Source organism: Strigops habroptila, chromosome 11 (assembly GCF_004027225.2).
Source record: "Strigops habroptila isolate Jane chromosome 11, bStrHab1.2.pri, whole genome shotgun sequence".
Taxonomy (NCBI): Eukaryota; Metazoa; Chordata; class Aves; order Psittaciformes; family Psittacidae; genus Strigops; species Strigops habroptila.
Genome location: NC_046360.1, coordinates 25,167,769 through 25,193,106, shown reverse-complemented (window position 1 = coordinate 25,193,106; position 25,338 = coordinate 25,167,769). Strand labels below are relative to the sequence as shown.

The window sequence follows — 25,338 nt, the reverse complement described above, 5'->3', positions numbered from 1 at the left end:
TTAAATTAAGTGAAATACAATTGTACGAAATGCATGATTGTGAAGTTAGGACCAGTAAGACTGCCTGCTGTAAGCTAAGGATAATCCTTGGTACAGTTTAGGAAGAGGAAGATTGGGTGAGTTTGCTAATGGCAGTGTCATTATGAGCCATCTAAATAATGAAGCAGACATCTAAATAATGAGGTGTGAGTCCTGATATGTCAGAATAAATGTCTGCAGTAAGGATAGGAAGGTATTAATGTCACCAAGCGTTAGCAAGACTCCATGTGGAACACTGCTGTGTACTTCTCATCAGTCATATTTGAAAATTAAAGCTGGAAACAGGTGCGGAGAGGGCTGGTAGGATAATTGAAGGAATGGAGTGCTCATGTCACAGGAGGAGTCGAAACAACAGTGTTTTGTTTCTCTGGCAAAACAAAGGCTTGGTAGGGATGCTTGTTCTCTGTAAATATGCGATGGGGCGAGCACTGTGGTGAAAGAAGAGTGATTTCAGTAAAAGAGTGTTGGCACATAATACAATGGTTATAAATCATCCATTAATAAATTTAGACTCAAAAGAGAAAGTAAGTGATGAGAACATTGCAAAATCTTGAATCTGTTTTTCTCCACTGGCATGTTAGATAGTCAGTCATTGCTTGATTGAGTATAGCTTCTTAGCAGAGCTTACAACAATGGCAAATTTAAAAATACTATACTAGCTAGGAGATAAAACCAAGTTTTTTTTAAATGAGAAGTTTGAGGGTTTTGCTATCTGCTTCTCCTATGCAGTGGTAAGTTTTGGGTAATAACACTACAGATGTACATTTAAAATCTTGAGATGGTGAGATTACAATTAATCCATTCTGAACTGATCTGGATTTGAATTCTGAAGAAAATAAGTCCACACAGCACTGACAATTCATTGCAAAAGTGACAAAACATCAGCATATGGAATAATTGCATTCCAAAAAATTATTTTTGTGGCTTTTAAAAAATGTCCATAGGCACCAGTGGCAGCTTTAAGGATTTTTCTAGCTGGGTGTCTTTTTTTTTGTCTTAGTTGAATGGGCATTTAGATGTCTTTAAACAATTTATCAAGTATCGGAGTATTTTCAGAGATGAGGTATTAACCTTTTTCTTCAGACTACAGAAAAAAATTGCTCTCAGGGTTAGAAGGGACTGTATTTCCTAGGGGATTGAGGGTGGGAAAATCTCTGTCTTTGATTATTAGGTACAGTGCTTTGTGAACTTCTAAATGATATCTTTGAACAAGCTGCCCAACTGTTTAGCTGTTTTGGCTTTCATGGGAAGACTTGATGAATGTGGGTCACTCAACCTCTGTTGGTTCAAAAAAAGAATTCATGGTACAGGAAGAGACATTTATGTATCAGCAAACACTACCAATATCGACCTAACTTATTTGTTCCATTTGGTGTGTACATGTGTTTGGATGGTTATAAATATGGATGACTTTCCATGGCCCATAAATGACAAGCTGTCATTTTATTTTAAAATTTCTGTTTAATTCAGTGCACAACAAAGGTTTACTGCTACAGAAATTTTATTTTACTTCTCGCTTTCCCTTCCCTTTCTTTTTCTTTCTTCTTTTTTTTTAAATAAAATCTGCTGATATAACATCTGCTTGTTATATTTTATAAGAACTAATGTGTTCCTCCCTTTATTCTCTTTTGCTGTCTCCCTCCCTATCTGTTTTTCTCCAAACTGCTGCTTTCATCCCTACTCCAACCAGCTTGACTTCCAGGTCAGTATTTTCTGCTCTCCTACTTAATTGCTCCTTCCGCAATGAAGGTTTTCATTGATGCTCTGTTTATTTGGCCATTTTGATTCCATATAATAACTTCTTTTATTTTTGTTTTGGTTTTTATTCTGCTTGCCCCTATTGTGAAGTTTTTGGTCAATCCATTTCTAGATCAGAAACTTTACAGTAAATGAATGCTTTTGTCAAAAGTCTGTAAGAAAAAAATGTTTATTAACAACATATTCAATTCATATGTTGTTTTGTGTGAAGATTTTTTTCTTATTTCAGTTTTACTTTTATTATCTTTGTTTAGGCAGTTCAATAATGGGAATAACTTTTTGGTAGACAACCCAACCGAGTAGATAATGGATTGAACAATAACAATAGAATGCAGAGAGACTTGAACCTAAGATCAGAGAGTTCTTAATTCTTTACTATCACCCCTTTTACTGTTACGTAATAGGATGATGCGGAGTGGTTCAGCTTCTGGTTCGTAAACTTTTAGCTGTTTGTGGTGGCCAGATTCTGGACCAGCACAGCACTGCAAGGGAGGTGTACATGTGTGTGTTTTATATGCTGTTTTTGTATATAGCATCATCTAGTCAGATTCAGGTTTTTCTTTCTTCCAGATTTTAGACTAGTTTAGCTAGCATTTGTGATTGTGAAGTGGTTTTGAGTAACCTTAGGAAGTATTCTTACATGCCTTGTGGTGCTTGTTGAAAGTAGAAATTGATCTAGTCAACTTTTTTTTTCCTCTTAATAGGCCTTGATGTTAATTTTTCTTTCTCATGTCTGTAAAGGACTGAAAAGTGAAGTCTTAAAATATCTGCTTGCTATTTTAGAAACGAGTAACTTTATACAGTTTGAACTACAGGTTCATCTGCTTCTTCCTTTCCCCATTCATTTCAGAATGTGGCTTTTTTTTTTTTTTCCCTGTAACAGGTATTTAAGACAGTTCTACACTCTTATGATCATCCTTGATTTTTCAGTTTCTGAAATTAGTGAGGGAAACTTGCACAAAGTTTTGTTTCCTGCACTGAAGAAGCTTTGCTTTAGGCAGGAAAAGACCTGGTTTTCAGTCATTGTCAAGGTAGAAAGTGTTTACTACTTCATAGATCAATCAGACTGGAGTATAAAGGAGGGTGTATACTGCAAAGACTTTCTAGGTGGATTTCAGCTACCAAAGTTTTGCATTTGCAAATATGGTTCCAGATATCAGGTTGCCATGCAGCACATTTGACTAGAATCATGGCAAATGTCCAGTCTGCCTTTATAATATGTTCAGATCTGACGTTTTCAGAATTTTTATGTCAGTGTATACTTTTTGCACAGCATTGTTCTCTATTCATATAGAAGCAGAGCTTGCCAGTTTAGGAGAGTTCTCAAGTACAGTTCGCATTTCACAGTTCAGACGTATCAGAGAAGTTTCTCAAGTGGATGCCTTCAAACTGTATGGCAAAAGGTGGCTCATTGTGAAAAGATTGACAAGACAAGGGTTTTTTTCCTGATGTGCTTTAACGCATATCACAATTGAAAGTTACTTTCCAGCGGGAAGTATATTTTGTTTCTGAAATTTGAGGCTTACTGATTGCAGTAATGATTCAGATGAACACTTTCTTTTTATTGTCTATTTACTGCGAGCACACTTTCTTGTGCTGGAATAGATAGTTATTATACCCCAATTATAAAAATACTTAAACAGTTTATTTCTTCTAGAAATTAATGAAATGTATTTACTCTGGAGTTGGCTTTGATGAAATTATTGTCTGAATATGACCACTGTGGCATTTCTATCAGAACATACTCATCACTGATTGAAAATCTCTTTAGCCAGAGGGAGCTTAAAGAAGGGTATTATGCTATGCGGTTGTCATTATGGTTGATTTCACTGGAATTCAGTGATTGGTATGCAGAAACATTTGTTCAGCAGTTGGAGGTGCAATTTCTGTTATGATTTATTGACCTAAAAAACCAGCTGACCTTGTTGAAGCAAACTGTCCTCATAACCCTGCCAACTTTCATCCCTAGAGTCCTAGATAACTTATAGTGTATGATTAGAGTTTATTGTGAGATTTCAGTGAAGTGTTAAGTTTTTGCAGCTTGAATCATCATTAGGATCAAAACTTAATTTAAGAAACAGATCTATTAATTTCTTTAATTTCTGCTAATCAGTATGATCTTAGCTGTCATTTTATTAATCTGTTTTTATATGGGGTTAGAATGATTAGAGAAACGCTGCATCTGTTTTATAAACACACATCTCTTGATACTGATGGCAAAGAAGAAAATCAAATACATTGTCATAAACCTGCCCCCCAGCATACACATCTACATATAAAATAATAATGTTCTGAGCACAAAAATCAGTCAGTAACATGGTTTTTGTTTGGTTTTGTTTTGTTTTGTTTTTCATTTAGGTTATAGCAGGTTATATACTCCCTAAACTTTTCTGCCTGCAGATAAAGAGGAGATGGGTATTTTTTCCATGTAGAATATACTCGTCAGTGCTAGAAATTTTCCCACCAGCCTCTGATGCTGGCCTTCCTAATTTTTTCTGTGGGAGGCTAAAGCTCAATGAGATGTGTAAGGCGAGGTTTAACGGAGTTTTAAATTTAACTTAGGAGCCTTCCACAGTTTTGTCAAATGTCAGTTTGATGGTTCCAAGGGCAGAGTGATATGTTGTTCAAAGATAATTTCCCTGGAGAAATTGAGATAGTGTACTAATGAAAACTGAGAGAATCTGTGATATACGTTACTCTTCTGAGGGACTGGTTATTCTGAGTGAGAAGCATAGTTGTCATGTTGGATAACAGGCAGATTGTAGTCATGTCTTTCTCTTTTAGTCTGTTTGCTGCATATACAGAATCAACCTTTTAACATTGTGAACATTTTAAAGTTTAAATGTTTTGAAAAAGGTGAAGAGTTGAAAAAAGATTATTTAGATTTATCTGATTACATGTGTGGTTTTGAATTTGTATACATTTACATTTCATTTCATTTAAGAAATAAAGTAGAAAGTTTATTTCCTTGGAATTCTACTTTCTTAAAAAATTAAAATAATATATTACAAAATAAGCATAAATCATAGTGATAAACAATAAAAAGGTACAAGCAGGTCCCTAAGACAGGATAGTGCATTGTTCATTTTTATCCCACTCACTCCTGAACCTTCCAGTCCAGTTTTATATTTTGCTCTTTTGGTTTTCTTAAAGGCATACAAAGCTTAAAATAATAATTTCTGAGACAACTAGAAGTGGCTTATTTAAATAAGGAACGATATTTTTTGATTTCTCAGTGATATGCTTTTTTGGTTTTGATTTGGAGTGTAAATACTCCAGTGAAGTAAATGGACATGCAGCATAAATTGAATATGAGGAGAAAAGAGCTCTACCTCTGAAAAATATCCACTTTGGATTGGGTTGGACCTGAGACCAAAATTCTGCATTGAGGAAGAGGGAACATAAGGACCATTGCTCTTTCTGTGTCATGGTTACTAATTTAAAGATGGAACAATATTTTTTATGCTTCTCCAGACCTGCTGCTTCTGCTAGTTTTCTTCAGGGAGAAGAGCCACAGATTGTATTTCTTTACCTCTTGAATGTGTGAACGAAGTACCTGCACAGCACTCCTCTGGGGAGCTTGGTGGCCGCCTGGGTGCAATGCTGCCAGGATTCCCTGTGTACAGTAGAAGGGTGTGTGAGTGAAGAAGCATTGTGAGATAGCACAGCTTACCCTCAAAAAGCTGTGAATGAAAAGAGACAGGGGAACTAAATTTAGGAATTGGGCTGTTGGTGGAACCACTTCTTCCACTCACATTGTTTGCTTCTGTAGTGCAGGAGCAACATGTCTGGACAATGTGATTGTGACTGGATTGAAATGCTGTGATCTGAATTTATAATGAAGGGAAGCTAGTATGTTGAAACAAGAAATCATACAAAGCGTATCTGATTTATTTAGAGATCTGAAGAGGTTACTGCAAAAGCATGGAAAGTTTGATTTATATATCAAATAATAATGACTAGATTGATCCTGAAAACTGCTAGATTGAGACAAGAGTTGCAGTCAAAAGATTCAATTCAGAAGGAAATCGCAATGAAACATGGATCCTCATTGCTGTCAGGCTTAGCTGTTCATGCTGTGGAGCAACTGGATGCAGAGAATAACTGGACAGAGTCAGGAGTTGGTGGGTTTTTTTGGTATGGTGTCCAGCTTATCTGGACAACAGCTGGAAGGACCTGATGAAGCAGCAGCAGGACGACAAATCCTTGATTGCAAATATCAGGCACTGAGCTATTTCCAGTTACTGGTTACAGTTATTGCTAATGGTATCCATTAATAAAATAGCTGAGCAAGCGATTTCCATATTGAATCAGCTCACATATCCCTCTCATCTAGTGTCCTGTCAGCAGCAGGTTTTTTTTTTTATTAATTTTTTGAAGAACATCAGAAGAAAATGCAGAACAACCCTGGGTGTAAAGAGAGATGTGTGACAGATGAGTCTTCTGGTATGAATTTCACACATGTTCATATAAAGTGTCATCCAGTAAGAATGTGCTGAGGAAGACAGTAGTGCAATGCACTTCATTGGAGTTTCAGTGGTTGCAGTGCAGATATGTGTTGAAACAAAGTGATATGAACCATAGTTTGGAACAGGATTTTAGTAAGTCTTTTTCATTCATACGTTATCCTTGTATGAATATTTCTAGCATTTCTCTAGGGCTTTGAAGGGAACTATGTCAGACTAAACACTTCTTAAACAGATTTTGGAAAACTTCCCAGATTGTGTGTTAGGTAAACACTTCCTCCCACGTTTTTGTCTTTGAGGTGAGAAATGTTTTAGTGGCTTCTGTGACACTTGCTTTATTTCTGCCAAGCAGAGTTTTTTGCTCTCTTAAGGCAACAACATCTTTTTGTGCCACATATCTTGTGGTGCATTTGGAGGCAAAACAGTTGTCACACTGAAGCACTGTCATAATCTGACTATTAAGAAATCTTAAACTAGGCTTCAAACATTTGGAATAATGAGATTTAAAGGAAGTGGAAAAGAAGAAGAAAAAAGGGTTATTTGAATTTGTGGCTTTTTTTTTTTTTTTTCTTTTTTTAAACCCAGCAATAGAACTGCCTTTTTTTTTTTTTTTTTTTTTTTTTTTTTTTGAGATCTACAGATCTCTGTGGGCCGCAAGCTTGCTTCTTTGAGTGAAACTGAAATAGCTGTATAATCCATTGGTAACAGGAGCTGGGAATGTAATGAAAACATGAAAAATATTAAAATTCATTTATCTTAACTGATAACTCTGGGCATTACAGCATTTTTACATTCAACTGGAGAATTAGGGATGTAGGAATTAAATTCTTTGGAGATTTTAAAAATACCGTTTGTTTTGGATGATCTTTTTGTCTTTTGTATGCGCTGGTCTTTTTGATTCCAGTCCTTTATATCAACATAGAGAGATACAGAGAGTGCTTCTCAGTTCTCCTGGTGAGTAGGTGGAGTATGAACTGTGACATGGAATTTGCTGTAGTCTCAGCTTCAAGTGGATGGCAGAAAGCAAACCAAACATTCTTCAGTGAGAGATGACAATAGTAACTTTTTGTGATAATATCCTCTGAGATGTGTAGCAGAGTAGTGGCCTTTATTACCAAAAGAGAAGGTAAATTTGGCCAAGATTAACCAGAAAGTATTATCTTCCTCTAAATTCTTTTGCCCTAAAGGCAACAAAATTTTCCTCAGTTGTCGTAAGGTTATTTCATAAGGGAAGGTCTTAATGTCCCCTGTTATCCTTCCTTGCAGGGGCAATCCAAACGCAGGGTGACAATGTTTTCTTGTCTCCCCAGGAGGCATTCACTCAAAATTTCTTTCTCATCCCATGTTCTAATACACATGCTAAGGAAGCTGAGCTACTTCCATTTATGTCACTGAAGAAGAGTTTTTTTTTCTGCTGCAAGATCAGATAGCACCACTGTAAAAATGAAATTGGGTCACAGAGTCAGCTGTAGGGTGGTAGGTTATGTTGTTACACAATTTAGGAGTTTAAACAATTATAAAAGCGTTTAGCTCAGGCAGTTGAAGTCTTGCCACTCCTCCTTTTCAGTGGGAAGTAGAGAGGGGAAAATATAGTTCTGTAGGGATAAGGAAAAGAGTGGGAGTAAGATCTGTTAGATTTTCTGCTTTGGAGTAGTGAGGGCAAGAAGGACAGAGGTGAAGTATTTTTCTATAGGATAATAACAGGTTAGTCAGACATGAAAAGAAGGTGGAGTCCCTTGAGGTTTGGGGATGAATCCTCAAAACTGTGGCTTTTATGGTAGCACACATGGCAAAAATACTTTTCTTTCCCCTTTTGAGTCTGTCTAAACAACAATCAAGGAATATTTTGGATTGGTTTTTTGTTTCCTCCATAGGGAAGGAGAAAACACTTTACTCACATGTGCCTATGTGGTGCTCTGTATTAATGTGAGCTTTTTATGTTAGTCTGATTTTCACATTGAAAGCAGAAAGGCTCCCAAATTCAAAAGAAGCAGAAGAAATGTTTTTTAAAATGGTGTAATAGCTTTGAAATAAAGAGTGGGAGCTGATTTACACCGATGTTATGTTTCAGTTCCACATGTATCAGTATGAACCATGTCCTCTTTAAGGCAGACAGGTATCTGGCCACTAATATTCTCAGAATTCAGGTGCATTGTATGGTGTTATCAAATGGAATAGAGGCGTGCAGAGAAAGTATTGTAAGTTTTGGCACCATTTTTAGCAAAGTAACAGATACTCATAGCAGCTTTGTTATCAGACTGTCAGAAGAACCAGAGACAAACCCCAAATGAAATAATTACTCTGGAGGGGGTGTAACGCATTAGAAGTGGTAAATTGCTTGATAGCAATTGGGACTTTTTTAGGCTCCATTCTACATATGTTGCATGTTTTGTGGCTGGAGTATATTGTGTCAGTGGTGAAAATGCACTTGGTGTGGGTCGTTGATCAGTTTTGATAGGGCATCACTGGGGCAGTTCACACTGATTCATTTAGTCCTGCAACATATATATGTTTTTCTGTTTTGAAGATTCCCTTCTGGGAGAACCAGACAGTGGCTTTGTACCTTTGTTTTTGCTTTTTGGTACTGCAGTTGTGACACACCGTACTTCAGTGAGGAATACTTTTCTTCTCTGCAGCTTTGGACATACTAATTCTTTTCTCGCTCTTAGCAAATGCGCTAGCAATAAATAGTTACATTCTATGTTGCTGTGTGATAAGACATGTTTGCTAGTCAGTGGATCTCTCAGACAAAAATCATTGCATACAATAGTGAGATGGCTTGCAGTTTTGCAGTCAGTAGATTTCATTTACAAGGAAAAAGGCAAAATGCGTATGAAGTAAAATATTGGTATTATTTTATATGTTAAGAAATTTTAATCTGTTTTCTTCCTGTGGTTATAATCATTACTCTCTGCCGTTTTATATCAGGGCATAAAGCTAGATGAATGATTTGGCCCAGAATGTACAGGCTTCTGGGTCTAGCTAGCTTTTGAGCATCATCTACATCGTTAAAAAAAGAGTCAGTCCCAATATAATTTTTTGCCATCAAGGGCAGAAGAATAAAAGTTATTTTGAAGCTCAGCTCTGTTGGATATGCTGGTTATGTCAAAGTAAATAATTTCTTAATGATTGGGATGATTGCTTTTGGTTTTGCATTTAAGGTATTCTTTAACTTCTTATCATCGTGACAGTTGTATTGTGTAATGAAAATAAGAAAAGCTAAAAATAAGATAAAATCTCAAATTTTAAATAACATTTTGGATACAAAGAATTCTTTAGATTATAGAATCTAGATTTAAAAAAACAACAAGGAAACAAAACAAAATAAACCCAACAAAAAAAAAAAAAAAAAAAAAGTTAAAATGTCCAGAGTTTAACTTATTAAATAAATTTACCACTCAGGCAGGAAGGGTTTCTTTTAGAAAAATGATGGTTGAGGTATGTTATGTTTTCATTATCGTATCGAAATTTCAGCCTGTCATAACTGTACCTTTTCTATAATGATAATACCTATTTTCCCCAGACAAATCCACCTTTGGGTTGTAAGTGAATAAACTCTGTGTCTTTGCATGTTTGTGCCAGGAATGTGTCTGTCAGTAACGCTCTTAACATGTCTTGTGATGTTTACAGTTTGCTAGGGTCTAACCTGTCTTTTGTTTTTCAGGTTTGTAGATTGGTAGTAGCAAATACATTTGTATTCCAGGAAAATGCCAGAAACAATACTTAACATTGCTCACATCTTAATGGAAATTCTATCTTATGGATTCCAATGGAGTTAGATCTGAATTTTAAAGTTATCCTTATGCTTTTGTTTTAGTCTTGACAAAATAAATCAAATGGGAACCTATGTGTACTGTCATTTTTGAGACGGGAATATTTCTACTGAGTCTTACTGAAGTAATGTAGTTTAGAATGGACATTCACATGGATAGGATTTACAGGATCAGGTCTTCTACTTGACTAGCTACTTGAGATCCAGAGTGCCTACTAAAATGTTATTGCTCACATACACGAGTCGTTTGTAAAGGTGTGGACTATTTATAAAGGAAAATGAGATTACCTGTTAAAAAGAAAAATAATTTTTTTCAAGTAATGGTGATATTCTACCCAGAATATTCTTGCCTAGAACAATAGTTGAAGATGTTTGAGTATTTAAAATATGGGACTGGATTAAATTCTAAAATGTATTTTTGAGACTTTCTACTTTTATAGAAGTTACTTGTTTTGACTAAGTTGTTGTATTTATTTTTTTTTCCCCCTAAAAACATTTTTTTGGTAAGCTTATTTTTCTTTAATTGTTGAGGAGTGCAGGTTCCCAGCACACTGGAGAATTTTTTGATTGACTTTTAGACAGCTGGTCCCATTGTAATGCTGTTTAAAGTGATGAAAATTATTACAGAGACATATTCCTTTAGAAAATGTTACAGATTTTGCTCTTGGGAGTATTTTGCATGTCTGCATTTTTTGGATGCTTTGAGGGGAAAAAAAAGTCTTTATGAAATAGGGTAAAGGCTATACTAAGCATTTAACACTTATTTTTGGCTGACATTACCAACTTTTTGGCCAAGGTACCCAGGTGGCTAATTAAACCTGGGAATTTAATGAAATAGTGTGATTTTCTATAGCTATCAGAGATGAAAGCATTGGAGTTCAGACAACGGTTACACACTACTGTAAAATGAAATCTGCAAGATACTCACATATATGCAGAAATTAAATGTTAATATTTGTCATCGAAAGTTGGACTGAAGGAAACAAAGGCAGATAGAACTAAGAGATCACTCTGTATGCTATTCCAGATGAACAAGAAAAAACCACAACTGAAGTGGTTATAAGTAGTCTTACAATTAGTAATATTCATACCTGCAAGAACTAAGCGCTGCTACTGTTTGGATATTTGTCTTTCTGCTAATCAAGGAGCTGGGTCTCCATGATACTGTTGTCTCTTTCAAAAACGTTTCAATTAAAAAAAAAAACCAACAAAACCAAAACCAAACAGCTAGTGTAATTGATGGAAGGGCATGTTGCTGTTTGCACAGCAAGGTTAAGGGTCTCTAGGTTCTTTGGTCCAGATTTCATAAAAGACAAAGCTGTAGGGCTGTATAAGAATTTTTTCTTTTCCCTTCATCTGCCCTATTTGAATCTGTGATATTCTAATATACCTAAATATTTAGCAGCCACAGTTTGATGGTTCTTCAACAATATTGGAAATTTTCTATAGCCTATTGTTTTCTCTCTTGGCTGTCTAAGCCATTTTACTGAAAAATTTGTTGCATGGTGAGGGAAACAGATGTAGGCATTGCTGTGGTTCAGGTACCTGATTTTAAGGCTAGTGCCCAGCTGAGGTGGGCATTAATGGCTGTGGAGCATTTTGAGTGTTTAGAAACATTATCAAAAGTTATCCCAGATAAGGGAAATTCAGGAAGTGGAATGGGGAATTATGAATCGCCAATTTTTACTGGAGTATCACAGCTACAGTCGACTATGTACTTACGTTTCAGAGCAGTGCCTGGAACTAGGATTTAAAAATTGATAAACTCCGTTTAACATACAGTAATGCAGTTTCTAGAGAAGCATGTTACTTTTTGTGATCTTTTTCTCTTCACCAGAAATGAGAGAATGTCTCATGTACTAGTAAAATGAAAGTTTGTTTAGAAATTTTTCTTTTATCTGTTGTCCTTCATCTCTTCTTCGATAACTTCCATTATCATTGTCATCTAGTATTTACGTGGCATGGGTGTTTGCTGGACACTGCTGCTCTATATTGAATGATTGTAGCTATGGAATAAAACAGACTTGTTTCTTTCATATTATTTTCTTTCCATTTTTTTTTAAACTATTCAAGATGTGCTTACACTCTAGTTCCGTTTTTGAAGACAGCTTAGCTCCACTCCGAATTCTTTTTGTCCATAGATGAAGCTGCTTAGATGTTTTATGACAATGGCTGACTGGCTATAACCATAGGAACACAAATAGAACTTTATAATTTTTTTGTCTGCAAAGGTGTCATTAACCAGCCATTTTAATGTTTGGCCAAGATCAAGCATCTGTGTAAAATGTTAGTAATCTAAGATGCTTTTTAGGCTTTTTTACCTCTTAAACGTTATGAGCTCAGAACATCATTTCTTTAAGCTAAATGTGTTGGCACCACTTCAGTGTGCTCTGGGCTTGGGTGCTTTAGAACTAGTTTGAAGACTGTCTTTCCAGTTATGTAAAGTTTGTAAAACTATAGACACAGCAAAGTATTCTATAATAACTAGGTTTAGATGATCGCAATGCCTAGTTCAGTGGTTAAAGAGTTTAGCTCACTGTAAGAGAATACATAGCCAACTTCGAAATGAACTACAACTGTGGAAAACCAAAAGCTGTGGATTTAATCTTAACTGCTTTGGGGCAGTTAGACTATCAAGCAAAGAATACATTTGCATGTGAATATGATTAATTTGTGATGGTAAGATCAATTCTACTGCCCAGACCCCCACAGCGTACGTTTCAGATTTTGAAGACATATATCTTCAACAGTGATATTTAATTTAATTTATTCTGTCTAATGGACTTTGTGGTCTTATAGCTTTAAATTGAAGAAGTGTAGCAGTACACATTGAACTAGCTCATCACAATAAAGAATAGTGTAGACTCAACTGTGTGCACCAGCATAGCTGATAAACTCTGTGGACATTTTATACCCTATATGGTAATGACATACGATATTTTGTGCTGATTCTGTACCAAATATTACTTTATTTCTCATGCATAATTTTTAGTTATTCTAATTTTCTATTTTATTCAAAAGCATTTTAGAAGCAGAGCCATGTGAAAAAATACCAGAGCAAACATACTTAGAAAAAATATACTGGATTAAGGGTTGTGTTGATGTATAACTGATATGTTTGGTGTTAAAAAAAAATAGTGAGGAAAGTGTTCTTGTGTTTATTTCCCCTAAAGAACTCCTTCTGTACCTTTAATGCAGGCCTAAAAAAACCCTACTCAGGATTTTTAACTGTAGCATTTTCTTTTCATTTCCATAGGCATGTAGTCAGTTGTGGAAGAAAGAGAGGCTACGATACAGCTTTCTTTTATTTCCTTCTCTTCAAGATTTTGCATATCACAGGCACCAGATGTTTTCCTTTGCAGCTTTACCATGTTCTACTGTTCAGTGTGGCATTAGACAGAAACTGAAATGAGAAGTTGTGAGAGGGAAGGGTGATGAAAGAAGCAGTTAGCATTGGCATAAAATTGAACTTCTTAGATTAAATATAAATTAATTTATCATTTACTCAGCATTAGATTGGAAGCCATTTTATATTTTAACAGCACAAAGTCATATTACACCACCAAAATTTCTGCCAAATACCACATTTGTGTAAGATGTTTTGAAAGTAATTTTTTCTAATACTCATTTTGGTTTTATGCTGATTAGGTCAATGCTTACAATTATGTGATATGGACCCATGTCACATGAAAGAGAAGTGATTTTCACCTGGAGTTGCACAGAGCATCTAATGTATGTTTGAATACTTGATTCAGAAAGACAAAAGGGCATCACTCTAAAGTTCTTGAAGAAATTTAGTGAAAAATACATCACAGCAGTGAAACCCATCATACTCTTTTAAGACCTAGAAATACGTTTAAAGTGGAACATGGAATTTCTGGTTGCTTTTTATTACTATGTCAGTGTAAGTTTGTCAGAAATATTCCTGCTTTTTCTAGTACTGTCATGTTGCCTGCTTATTATCGGGTTAGCTGTGGCAGAATGTTGTGTTTTTCAGAAAATTAACCTTTCTTAAAACCCTGTGATAAAATACTGGGGGTCTATGCCATACTCCCGGGTCTATTGAGGTAGGTCTCATGTAGGCAGGCTTCCTCTGACCGTTGTGTAGTGTACTATTTGTTCTTTAATTTGGGGATTTGAATATGATTTAAGAGACATCTGTAGTGCTTTACTGATTGTCAGTTTGAGCTGCCAAAGAGGGCGTGTTTCTTAGGAGTCTTTTCATTTTGTTAAATGTATGTCTGAAGGGGAGAGAGCCTTAGGTGTGTAGTTTATTAGAACTATATCTGGGTACTGCAAAAAATATTTGAGAATATTTAAGGAAAATACAGGCCAAGGTCTCAAAGTCTCTGGCATTACAAAATACTAACTCCTGACTAGAGCTGGTTCAACTTGGAGGAGCTCAGCTCTTCATCTTCCAGACACTGTTTTGCGTAATATAGAAACGATTGTACTAAAAATAAAAAAATTAAAAAGGATGGGGGTTTTTATTTTTATTTTTTTAAAACTGGTAACTGTGTCTTTTGGGGGATTCTTTTATTTTTACAGTATGTACAGTCTTCATTAATTTTATTTATAACATTAAAAAATGGGTACAAAAGACAAATGGCTGTAGAGAGACAATCAATTAGGCTAATCTATCTATTTGTGCATTAAAGGGCTGATGCAAACTCCTGAACAGAACTGTAGGACAAATCTGTTCTTCAAATAAAGTAGTTCATACTTGTCTTGAAAAAAATTATCTATTAGCTTGATGCAGACTCTTTTAAAAGCAGAGATTTTTATTTGAATTAGTTATACCCACTTTTATTTTTCACAGGCAAGTTGTGGTTACTTTTTTACTGATAATAGATTAGCTTTTCTGTTATGAACTGTACCTATAAATTTGTAATGAAGTGTCGTCTAAGAATTTTTAATTACATGGCAACAATTATTCATTAGAGATTCATTGTTATTTTTCAGTATAAATAAGTAGTGAAAAAAAACAGTGGTAGGACAAAGAAACCAGCCATGGAAGTAAATATAAAATGACTTAGTTTCTTTAACATAATAAAATTGGTGCAACAAACATACTCTATAATTTTTGGGTTTTTTTCCACTGAAAGTTCTGATGTGGAAGCAACAGAGACATTTTCAGTGATCCTTTTGGGCATTAAATAATATTCTCTTCATTTGCCAGAATAGGATTAGTGGGTAAAGCTCATGAGGAATTTGCACGTGACTTTATTTTTATGTAGATAAAAGGCAGCAAATTCCTCAAAGTCAGAGAAAGTCAGGAAAATGATATTTAAGAATCCAAGCAGGTAGAAAGCAAGGATAGTTTTTCAGTGCCTGCCAGGCAAAATTATCTTGCCTTCTTTCTAAAAAGATGTATGGTAAGTATCAGAACGAGGAAAGCTGCTGGTAACTTAATGAATAACATCCACAGTAGAAGATAATTAAGCATTGAAACAATTAAATATTTTATTTTTTTTTTTTAACTGGAGTACAGCCTTAACAGAAGAAAATCTGAAAGTTGCTCGTAAATCTATTGGTTGATAATATTTTTTTAGAAAGAAAGAAGTCTCGTTATTGAAAAAGATAGAAGTGTAATGTTTTTGTTATGTACAAAGCTATCTGTAAAGGCATCCTTTATTCTTCATGGCATATTTATGACCTGACCTTCTACTCCATCTCACTTTATTCCTCAGAAAAGATGTATTTATAGTCCAGGTTTCCAAAACCAGAATTTCACAACATACATTAGTCATCACCTTCACCTTCTGCTTCCTTTGAAATTAGTGCCAATTAGAGCACCCTTTAAAATTGTCCTGAACTCGCTGAGTGTGTAAGGATTGTTAGATAATCTCTGTTACAACAAAAAATTTTCTGCATAGTGCTTACAACATGTATGAGTATTTGTGAACAAATGGTGAAAAAGAAAAAATCCTGAAGGCCTGAATAACTGCTTTATTATTGTATAATCTGCTGGTATTAAAGCTGTTGATATGCTGTCTTGAAAACAAGATGAAGTTCTATTGTTTACATCTGGTACTAGGAATACTTGTATCTGTTGAAGAATCAACGTGTCGGGTTACAGTCACAAGTTAATTTGTAGAGAGAAAGAAGTGATTACGGTCATTAACAGTAATGCATATGTGTATGCAATTCTTAGACATATGAAGGACCAGAACAAGAAAGTTGCCAATCTGAAGCACAATCAGCAAATGGAGAAAAAGAAGAATGCACAGTTGTTGGAAGAAGTTCGTAGGCGGGAGGACAATATGACTGACAATGCTCAACATTTACAAGTGAGTTTATTTTTCGACTGGGTTTTAAAACCATCAGAGTACACTTCTGTTTCACTGTGTGTCTTCCAGGATGTGTAATGAATCTCTTCCCACAAAGAGCTGATGGCTCTCTCCTTTCTTACCAGGGGATGCTCTACTGACTTCAGTTGCATCCATTAAATTTTTACGACTTAATGGTGAGGAGAAAAAACAATAGGATTTGAAGCCTTCTCCTCATAAGGACTGTATTTTGCTTATTTAGAAGCAAGTAAGTCATCATGGCTTCTTTTGAGAAGAGTCAGAAAACAGAAGGATAACTATCCTTTCTGGATTCTATTTCTATGCTTTTCACAGCATTATATTCACAAGCCATAGTGAGGTAATATAATCTGGTTATGAATTTCAGCATATCTGAGTATCAAATAATTGTGTGCTGCGATTTTGTTTTATGTATTTATTTCTTATTGGTCAGACACTGACATCTAGGTGATTATCTCTGTAAAATACAAACCAGTTTTTCAAACACATTCAATTGTATAGCAAATTCCACCATATTTTCCAGTGCGGAGATTGAATGCAACAACATTTGAGAACCATAAGCCCCTTCCTATTCTGTGTTTCTTCTAGATGTAGCTCTCAAATTTAAATTCCACTGTCTGGGAGTGAAATTCTATATCAGCAGGGATACCATCATCTGGTTGCATAGTCAGATCATTTAAGGAGTGTGATTTGATCTTAAGTCTCTCTGTGTGCATATTTAGTGGGTTAAAAGGGTGAGCATAGATTGCCTAACAGGGTAATTAATGGTAAATTTAGAATCCTCACCAAAGATCACTTTTATCTTATGTACTTAGATGTAGCATAGAGGAGTATTCGGGACAGCTATAGCTGTCTCATTTGACAGATCTCTTATAATCATTACTGCACAGCTCCTACATCAGCACTTTTTTACAGTCGGAAAAAAAAAAGGTTCCCCTATATCTCTTTTTTATTTAAGATAGACTTTGAAACTTATTCCAGGAGAATTTTTACAGTTTGCAAGTTTTTAAGTTCAGGCATTGAGAGTTGAAAGATAATTAGATGATTTGGTTAAATGATACATTATCATCTAGGGAATTGGTATTAAAGGCCACAAACCAAGTTTGATGCTTGACTTCAAAATTATTCTCCGACATCTGACCATGAAAAACTATGAAGTACTGATTTCTGTCAGCATCATCAATGTCTCCATACCCAGTGTTCATAGACAAGTCTAATTTACAGTGCAAATTGGCTTTGATCTGGTTAATCTAATGGGTTTCTGGAAAATTTCCAGTAGATGAAATTTGACCCTCACATGCTTCATATGGTACTATATTTGTCATGTGTTCCTATATGCAAAATGGAGAGATTAACCCAACACCTGTCTTCAGGCCTTTGGTGGTGAAACTGTATGTCAGAATCAAGTTCAGGAAATGATACATTATTTATGCATCTGTTTAGTGTTATGTATACTTTATCGCTTTGGTCTTTACATACTGATTGCATCACCATGCATTCCACTGCACTAGATATAGTAATGAAACCTTGTGAAGTATTTGGTCTGACAATATGACATATCAAAATTAAATTCAGTGTCGAGCAGCTACTTCTAATTAATGTGGCTGAGTAAAGTAAATGATTTCGATTTCCAAAATAATACTGAAAAGATAAAGCTCTACCAGAGTGGTATGATCACTAGAGAATAGTCATTCCTAGGGTCTTTGATGTAACTGCTATACTAGAAGCTTTCAAGTCATGTGATGAGAACGGGTCTACCAAATGGAAGCAGCATGTCTGAACTGCTGGATTTAGAAAGAGAAAACCTTGTCTGGTGCACAGATCTTCTGTGCCTTTCACTTGTTATAAAGCATTTACATACTAAGAACAGTTTATGAAAACCAGTTAACTAAGAACTGTAACTTCTCTGTTACTATTCCTGAAAATATTAATATTTGAATATTGTGCACTTCAACACACTACTTTCAGTAATATATGTATGTATCTATGTATTGTGGCCCATCCTATGCTTGTTGAGCTGCTGGGAAAGTGGAAAAGAGAGGATCCCAGCTGTTTCTGCCTAGTTAGGTGTGTTGCATTCCCTAATTCTTCTTCAGTAGCTGCAAGAACAAGAGAAGGAAATGAGTACCAGTTGTCTGTGTGGCTGGCATGCTGGTACAGCTAATCCTGCTGTCTCTGGCATAAACAAAATAAGTAATCTGCTCTCTTCAGTTTGCTGCTACAACTAGTTGTTATATTTCCTGTGTCTGAAATGCTTCCTCATTTCTTTGGCTTATTTCTTCCCATGCCATTAGGAACATTTCTTAAAGTTGACCATTGTGTTCATGCAGGGCCGGATGTGTTCTCTCATTGCGGTTTGCTTCTTTAGTGAATTAGACTGGCTGTTGCTGCATGGATCATGGATGAGGCAAATCCACCTGAATGAAAATGGCTTATTTGTGTTTACAGATTGAGCCATATAATACCTGGAGATATGCAGTTGCAAACAGAAGTTTGACTGTACTATGATGTGTTCAAGTAAATCCCTAAGGAAGCAAAGTGAATAGAGAGGGATGGAGAAAAGCAGCTGAACTTAAATATCTGGCAGCTTTTTCCTTCCCCAGCAGTTTAAGATACAGAGATGCTGTGGTCTAGCAGGTACAGGAGACAGATACCATTTTCACTGCTTCAGGGGCTCCTTTCCAAAATGGCCTTCATAGTGGGTGTCCTTGTATGGTTGTTTCTTTCATAAGATTAAGAAAGATGGCATGGTGGTAGCATCTGGGGCTTTTTTTAATGTTCTTATGATACTTTGAACTTGTGAATGTTGGAGGTTGGAACTAGATGATCTTAAGGTCCTTTCCAACCCTAACTATTCTATGACTCTATTCTATGAAGGAATTGTTATTCTCTGTGGAAGTTCCTTAGGGTTTGCTTTTGAAAATTAATCACAAAATTAATTCTTCCAGTAAAACCTCATGATACTACATCTAATGGAAACATGTTCCTGCCTCACATGTTGGGAGCTTGAGGTTTCCATATCATTGCAAGATATGGGGAGCTTTTATTTGTTCTCCATAAATGCCACAGTGAATCTTGCAAATAAATAGGTTGACATTTAGTAGTGGAGGTAACATGACTCTGATGTGCATTTATTCTGTTGATAGGAGAGTATTTTGATTTAAAGTTTTTCACTGGTATTTTTTGTTTGTTTTATATATGTAGTTACAAATATTATGTGAGAGCATTAAGTCTTGTTCGTATATGAATCTGAGAAGTAGGTGGTTGACTGGTTAAAAGCCAACCAAACTCTAAAGCTCCAGTCAATTAGCCTTGGTATATAAAGGAAAAGTTTTCCTGAGAGTTGTTTAAAATACCCCTCATTCTCCCTGGAGTTTCTTCCCAGAAAATGCAAGTTTTTCCTTTTAAAAATTTTGATCAAGGACACTGGTGGATGCAGTCATGATTTTGATTGGTTTGTATGGCTTGTTATTTCAGGGTGATTTTGATTTGAGGCTTTTGTACATGGTCACATAAAACTATTTCATGTATTTGGCATAAGATAAATGTTTACTGCTGTAATATTTAGCCACAAATGCCTGGGTGCAGGAATGGAACATACCTGCAGGTGTGAGTACGCAGGTCTGAGTATGCAGCTACATTTGTGAGTGTTCTAGATTTGAACTTATTTAAGCATGTGTTCAAAAGGATACATATAATGCAGTATGTAACAGGTAAATTTATTTTCTTTCCAACCAACCCAAGGATACAACACTTTCCTCAAGAAGCAAACCAGAAACTGAAGTTCTTCTTATGATGTGAGCATATACAGAATTCAAATTGGAATGTAAGAGTTGACTAGATGAATCATCCAACAGAGTAGAATATTTGTTCAGTCTTGATACTAAATTTCTGTTTATAAATAACGTACAGAGTTACTAAAATGCTGTAACTGTAGTGATCTAAGGGTTTAAGTAAGGCAGGATTTGTGGGGAGACATGCTATGAGAGACATGTACTTTGAAAACAAGTTTCTGGGAGTACGTATACATTTGCTAATTAAAAAGAAAATTAATTAGTATTTCAATAAATATTGAATTCACATTTTAGTAAACCATAGAGATCTGACTAGCTTGTTACTGTTTATAATGCCTTCTACTATGTTTAGTAGAAACACCTGATATTTATAGGCTTCTGTAACACATAATGCTTGTGTCTATAGGGTACTTGTTACATTTGTGAATGATGTATTGAGCTGTTAGGGTAAAGTATATCCTAAAATTCTCTGGCCTGATGTAACGATTATATTTGTTGGCTAGCTGTGATAAGCTCAGCTGAGAATTCAAGAGCAATTATACTAGTCAAATTACATTCACTCTGGCCAAGTCTCAAGTGCTGGAAAAGATGTAGTAAGAAAACTAGTATAACTGTCCATGGGCCATCCAGGGCAAACTAAAGCAATCAGTTGAAGTGCCATCCATTTTGTGCAGCTCAAGTAGGGACTGAAGCTCTACCCATTGAGCTGTCCGTTTGCTTTCTGTTAGGTTTGAAGAAGTTCAGAAGTCTGTAGATTCTTTGAAGCTTCAATAGTATGAAATAGGTCCTGGGGCTTGTAGCGTTGTGTGTATTTGTGACACTTTTCACTATCTTTTCAGATAAAAGCCTCTCAAAACTGGCTCACATCCTACCATCAGTGCTTGCAGGTCAAGTTTGAGTCTCTGATGGCCCCATCTCACAGCACTCGAGGGCTGCTGCTGTGATGGAGAGTGCCCTGGGATGCCTGGGGAGGGAATTCACTTTGGTCTCCCTGAGCTATCAGCTATAATTGTGAGTGATGCTTCAGGTGTGGTTTTGGGGGGTTATTTGGATCACTGTAAAATTGGAAACATCAGGGAGCCAGACTTCAGATTAATTCTTGGGAATGAAGAATAGTTGTGAGGTTTTCTGCTTTTTCCTTCCACAAATCAAGGGCAGACCTGTGCAAATCTTGCCAGACGTGATGGCCATATATTACATAAAGCATCACAGCAGGAGAGCTGGCCCTTGAACACTTTATCATGAAACTTTTTGAGAATGGTGTATCTAACATGCCTTCATTTTTTTTCTCTTTTTTTCATCTGTCTCAAAAAGATAAGCCTTTTTGAGAAATGCTGAGCTAAGAATTAGACAGGTTATAAAGTTGTACATAATTCCTCAAATTGCTTTGCAGGATCTTGAAATGATATGAGATGTTTATGTCCTGAGATGCATTTTTCTTGATTCTTGTATGGAACATATTTGTTCCAGTAACACTGTTACCTCAACAGAACTGGGAATGAAAACATTTGCATAACATTGAAAACTTGAGTGGCTTTGGTTTTGATCCTGATTTTCAAACCTGCTGTAATAACAACAAAGTCCTTTCTTTTCTCTAGAGTAAAAATAAACCAGAATGTGCATGTGATAATATTCTCATATGTCTCATCACGTAGCTTCAAAGAAAATAAAATGTGCACTTTCATCTGATTATAGCTTTCATAAATGTAAATTATAGATTTAATAAGTGAATCAAACTGTATGGAAGCACATCTGTACTAAGTCCAGAAAAACAACTCTGTAGTTTATACAAACTGACCGATGCATACATGTCACAAGACACATGCAGGGATGAGCCTAAGAACAAAGTTAAAAAGTTTCGTACCCTATTCTGCTCTAACCTACACAGCTTTTGGGTGTTTTCACCTTTTCCTCTGTTTTATCTGCTGGAAAAGTTTTTGACTCTCATGTTTTAAGTGCTTGGGTTGTTTGTCACAATTCTCTTCTAGGTGGCTTGGATTTTCTTTGGGCAGAAATCCACATGCTGAAAAGAGATATTTCACTAAAACAGTTTTTGAGTGAGACAATGTGTAGTTCTCATTGATTTTCAAATATTGTATATAGGCAGCTTGATCAATGCTCTAAGCCTGTGAAACAAATTGCGTACACACATACGTTTTCCAGGTGTAAGTATGTCTCTTTTTAAACAGAGTCAAACATGTCAGCCTTGGCTTGTCACTGGACATACTGAGGCAAGGCAAGAATTCTAGCTTTTCAGTAGTTTCGTACTGGCTGGAAATTTCCTCTTAGGTGATGAATAAAACATGATCAGGAGAAAGTCCTATCAAAGGAGATAGAAAAACTGAGTAGTTAATATTACTGCTGTCTTATTCTTGCTATGTGAATATCTGTGATGTCTTACTCCCTAAAAATAGCTCCTAAGAGATTTCACAGCTAGCCATCATGAATCCTGAAAGTTGGATTTGTTTCTTTATTTTTCACTCTGTGCTTCAGCATATAATTTTCATCTCCATAATAGTTCCAGAAATACAAAATACACTGAAGACATTGCACATTGCCATATGGTATTTCTGTGTCTCTTAAAATAAAATAGAAGCATTGCCTAAACAAGAGGTATACCTGAAACTAATTTATTATGATTTTTCTATTAATGCAGTGTAGTTCCTACTGCATTGTCTCAAAAACTTTGAAACTATAATATTAATAAAAAGAGGAAGCTGGGGAATGAGGTGAAGTCTTGCAAATAAAACTGAACAGAACAGTGTAGTCAGTTCAGAGACAGAGGAAACAGTGGTGACTTACGCAGACAGGCATTAGTGTATGTAGCTGACATAAGGCAGGAGAGAATTCATTGCATAAACACACAGCTTTGTATTTATTAGTGCTGAAATGCATATGCAGTGAGAAAATGCAGCCTTTTAAGAGGTTAAAGTCATGAGTTATTGTATTAAAAGTGAATTCTATTTTAAGCATGCATCCGAAGATGAACCTATACCTCTCTGGAAGGCTTTAATAATTCTGAGTGTTTAAGAGATTTTGTATGTTTCTTTCTTCAGAAGGCTGGTCATTTTGCAGGGGAAGATGGAGATAAGATTGGGCTTTGACTTTTACACCATTCCCTCTGATTTCTATAATGTGCAGTGAAATGCACATTGTGGTCTAGCTCTGATAAGGAGAACTGCTCCCTTCTCATTCAGTTGTGGGCAGAGGATAAGGGGAAGTAGGTGACTGCTCTTGATTTTCCTTTCTTAATATTATGAGCAATCAGAACACACAGATGCAGCATCATGGAGATAGATTTTGGAAATATGTAAAGAGGCAAGAGAAAGGATAAGATATGGCCTGCACTGCATCTTAACCTCTTGTTAAGATTTTTGCTATTGGGTACAAATATTTTGAAACAAAAGTTGAGATTTTTGCAAGTCTGTGTAAGAGTCATCTGCAAGAAATCTTTCAGTATTTATGTAAGTTAATAAAGAATAAAGCTTAGTGACAAATTCAGAAGATGGGATAAGCTACACCTAGAATGAAGTTCTCCTTTTAAGGCTCTCATGGACGTGTTTGTGGAAAATACAGAATAGAAACTTACTTTTATTGTGGTTTTAATGTAAACTTATTTTATCAGAATTTTTCTACAGTTAAAGCAGAAGCTTAATGATGCACCTGACATTTAAGATTGAAGAGTGTAATTGTCTCATGTTGTAGATACCCTATTTATAATTGTTGCCCATGCAGAAATATTTTCAACAACCTTCTTTCCAGTGTTTCACACTAAATGGTAATTTTTATGACTAGATAAATTTGTTCAAGCTGTTGCAAATACTTTTTAATAAGTGAGTTGATTCCAAGTGCAAGTGAGCAATTTTTTACATTTTTTTGACAAAGTTCTCCATTTATAGTCTAATACATTAATGAACCAACATATGAAGAAATGGAAAAGTCAATATTTTATGCTAGTTTTCTGTAACACATCTACAGAATGCTCTTCAATTTGTTCTTGTTCAAATACATGTTTTTCTATGCTTCTGTTTTCAAACTATAGGTTCCTTGGGGACTGTAAAGTTTTGTCTTTGAGTGGTGAAGCGGAAGTTTGGTCAATTTTTAAGATAAATAGTATTCATGTGCATATCAAATAGGTTTACCCGTATAAAGCAGTTATGTACCAGCAAATGGAGAGAACCTAGCACAGTAGATTACACAATTGTGTGTTCATTAGTGATATGTTCATGGGTACTTCCTTTGGTGTTTCTCTGCTTCTGTAATTATAGCTGGATTTTGCCAAGGTAGAATGTAGCTAATAACTCCAACCTCAAAAATGGCCAGCCTTCAGCAAAATGTATAGCTTATTATAAATTTCCCACAGTTCAGGGAACATTTTTTCTCTTGTGATTCTTTAAAAAAAAGGCAGGAACAGCATTTTCTTAAAGCTGTCATTTTCATGTGGCAGAACGTAAATATTTAGTAGACATTTTTAAAAAGTAGGACTTAACAAAACTGTCTTTTCTAAGATTCATTGATAACCAATAAAACAAAATAATCTTTGGGTGGAGGCTCAGACAGTGGGTAATGGAAAAAAATAAGTGGTGACAATGTCATGCAATATATTAATAAATGATTACCAGATTAAAAGTGCACACAAAAATCAGAGTAATCAATTAAAACACATGTAAGACTATTGAAGACACAGCTAGTGTATGTATCTTCAGATTTCTCACATAATATAAATATAAATTCAGATTGTAAACATGGATGGACATTTAGGAATTTTCCTTCCTTGGCCTGTGGAAGTTCCATAAGTTGTGGATAAATTCCATATGTGTTGCTGAAATGTGTGTTGAACTTCAGCCAGTAGTTTAAGATTATGTTGAAGAAAATATTTCCAAAAGGTTTCAGATGAAGAAAAGTATTTGAGAGTCTACAGAGGGCAGGAAGATTGATTGGTAGGTCTGAGGATCAATACGAGAAGTGGGTTTTTTATTTGGGGATTCATTTGACATTTGTTTTCATTGTGCAGTGTAATCCCCAGAAGCCAAAACTACTTTTGTTATAAAATGTCCCTATAGACAATCTGTGAAAATCTCACTTGGGGATCAGTTTCTACTAGACTCAGTCTCTGAAATCTTTTTTTCTTTGTCATAATTAATAGGTTGACAAGAAGTGACTGAGTGTTCTGTGCCATGAACATCTAACCACCTATTGTA

General features: G+C 35.5%; 1 protein-coding gene across 19 annotated transcripts in view; it reads left to right on the top strand.

Moving 5' to 3' along the window:
• The window catches only part of ERC2 (ELKS/RAB6-interacting/CAST family member 2), a 488,016-nt gene that overhangs the window by 204,118 nt on the left and 258,560 nt on the right, over window positions 1-25,338 (top strand). For 16 of the 19 annotated variants that reach the window (XR_003993764.1, XR_003993761.1, XR_003993757.1 and 13 more), the window contains 2 exons: window positions 1,730-1,741; window positions 16,190-16,325. Coding sequence is in view for 2 of the 19 variants with exons in the window: in XM_030501570.1 (XP_030357430.1) it covers window positions 1,730-1,741; window positions 16,190-16,325 (148 nt within the window). In the remaining 17 variants the exon portion in view is untranslated. The remainder of the gene's footprint in view (window positions 1-1,729; window positions 1,742-16,189; window positions 16,326-25,338) is intronic. The other 3 variants (XR_003993765.1, XR_003993763.1, XR_003993756.1) reach the window with 1 other exon arrangement.